General features: G+C 39.2%; 1 protein-coding gene across 11 annotated transcripts in view; it reads right to left on the bottom strand.

Annotated features, from left to right (window-relative positions):
* The window catches only part of LOC138038989 (atrial natriuretic peptide receptor 1-like), a 94,222-nt gene that overhangs the window by 21,721 nt on the left and 70,001 nt on the right, over positions 1 to 2,500 (bottom strand). For all 11 annotated transcript variants that reach the window (XM_068885117.1, XM_068885115.1, XM_068885114.1 and 8 more), the window contains one exon: positions 1,206 to 1,329. In XM_068885117.1, coding sequence (XP_068741218.1) covers positions 1,206 to 1,329 — 124 coding nt within the window. The remainder of the gene's footprint in view (positions 1 to 1,205; positions 1,330 to 2,500) is intronic.

Raw genomic sequence — 2,500 nt, 5'->3', positions numbered from 1 at the left:
CGTTTTGTTTACACTCCTGACAGCTGTGAGGTGTTTTGATCACTGTAGACACTAATGGCGATTAAATTGGTACTTTATGCAGAAGCATAATTATTTCCATATACAATGAAACCTCGATTTAACGAAGTGCCAAGGGACTGGGGAAATTGGTTCCTTATATTGAAGGTTCCTTATATCGAAAACCTCGATATAACAGAAGTTACTTTTTTTTTTTCTGCAACACTCGAAGAGAAATTTCGTATCACCGCACGGCCATGTAATATCCTCTATTTAAAACACGGAGGACAAATTTCAGTGGAAGTCGCTAGCAAACGGAGAACAAGGATATTTGGACTGGACTGGAAATCCCGCCGGGCTACTTATACCCCCTTTTACTACAAGAAGCCTTCAAAAATAAAGAAGCTGATAGACTTAATAAGAAAAAGAATATTGAGCGGATCTGTAGATGTATCGATAGTGTCAGTGTTTGAGCGTTACTGTAACTGTGAAGCTGTTCTATAGTGGCAGGATTAAAGGATTTTCATCCTTGCGGGTCTGTTTCGCATTAATTTTTTGTCACGCGTTGACATTTCTTCGTTATATCGGGGTATATTTTAAGTTTGGGCTTCTGGATTGTGTTCGCTATATCGCGGATTTGGTTATATCGAGGTTTTGTTCCATACAATTTACTGTAACTTTGGCCGGGTTGAAGAATATAATTCATTATACCGAAGACTCCGTGATTTAGAGGTTTGTTAAATCGAGGTTCCACTGTACACTATATTACTTTCTAGAAACGGGAGCTCCGCTTTTAGGCTTGGCTAAATCTATACACTGCGCTTGATGGTTTTTTAGTAAAAAATCCTAGTTTTTCATCCTTATCTACATAATAAGAAATGGACCACGTTCAAGGTAAATTACTAGACGAGGAAAGATTGTTGCGACTCGACGGCCAAGCATCATATAATCAGTGGTAAAAAACCGAGAGTGCATTTCATTGGTGCTACGAACTTCAACTGTTGGCAGATCTTTTATGCTTCCTTTTAAAAATTGGGATAAAATTAATAAGATTTCTCTTCTTTCTGTTTGATCATGCAACCGCGCATCCCACATTGCCAATGTTTGCCGCTCTTCTTGACAGCGACTCGATACCTCGAGCTCCATACTCTTCGGGAATATATGTTGCGTGTAACGGTGGCCAACAAGAAAGTTTATGGGTCATTTACCTGAATCGGGGTACTCTGTGATGCCAAGCTTGTGAAGCCTACAATATCACTGAAGAATATTGTCACACTTGAAAAACTTTCAGCCTCCACTGGTTTGCCGACTTTCAGTGCGTCTGCTATAGGCCTTTGAAAGTCAAGAGAGCAAAAATGTCACCAAACCATTCACCAACGCCAAAATTCTTTCTAAATGATACTAAAAACAGGTAGATATGCCTTCAGTTGGTTTGTAACTATCATCAGCCAATTCTTCGATGTGTTCTAAGAATCGATTACGCTTTTTTATTCTTCAAACTTGAGATTACTTTCATATTCCCTAAGTGAGCCCCTCCCAGGGGTTTTGGGGAACAAGAGAACATGGCTAATTTGAATTGGGAAACGGGGTAACTGGGGAACAAGAGAGAAAAACAATTTTAGGGATAAACAACTGTAAAAAAATTGAGAGGAATTTGGGAACAAGGGAACAGAAGCAAATATTTAATAGGGAATTTTTTACTCAATGAGGGGATATGTTGGATGGGTCCCGAAGGTCCCCGTAGCCGAGGAAAGGACAGGAAAGGAACTGTTTTAAGTTTCTAGTCGTTCTAGCGATGGAGCACTAATTGGGAACACTGCAAACTGAATCAACAATTAATGCAAGTCAAGTCAAATGTTGGTTTTTGAGGGGAAAACCGGAGTACCCAGTAAAAAACTTCTCGGTGCAGAGTAGAGAACCAACAAATTCAACCCACATATGACACCGAGTCAAGTCTGGTTGACACACCCTTGAGAAACAAAGCTCTTGTTCGAGGAAGATTGTGTTTTGTACGAAAGAAGGCATTAATCATACGAATTGAAGAAACTTTTTTTGGTGCTTAAATTAAGCCAAGAGAAAAATTAGGGTCAGGTTAGGATTAGTTTATAGTTATTTTGCATAGATATCAATTGACTTGTTATACAAAAGAAAAAGAATTGTGTTGGGTTGAGTGTGTTCGTCGTTGTAGTGTAGTGGTGAAGACAAAGGACTACAGATATGGAGGCTTCTTTTTTGTGTTACTATGTTGTCATGTTTGTCATTGCCTTACTATGTTGTTAAGACGGAGCTTGAGGGAAGGTATGGGTTTTTTCAATCATTTTCGTGGGGTTGTAGCTGCTTTAAACTGGGTAGAGTGAACATTCAACCTAGGTAAAATGAGGATCACCAATATAACCTAGGTAAAAACGGATTCAACGTTGGACCGGATTTGACTGACATCAGATATGCTTACAGAGGGGGTGTCTTGCTGCTTTTCTAATGTTATCAGCAATTTTTCCCTGTT

This window comes from Montipora capricornis, chromosome 2, assembly GCF_036669925.1.
Source record: "Montipora capricornis isolate CH-2021 chromosome 2, ASM3666992v2, whole genome shotgun sequence".
In the NCBI taxonomy this organism is placed as follows: Eukaryota; Metazoa; Cnidaria; class Anthozoa; order Scleractinia; family Acroporidae; genus Montipora; species Montipora capricornis.
This window is presented reverse-complemented; position numbering and strand designations above follow the sequence as displayed.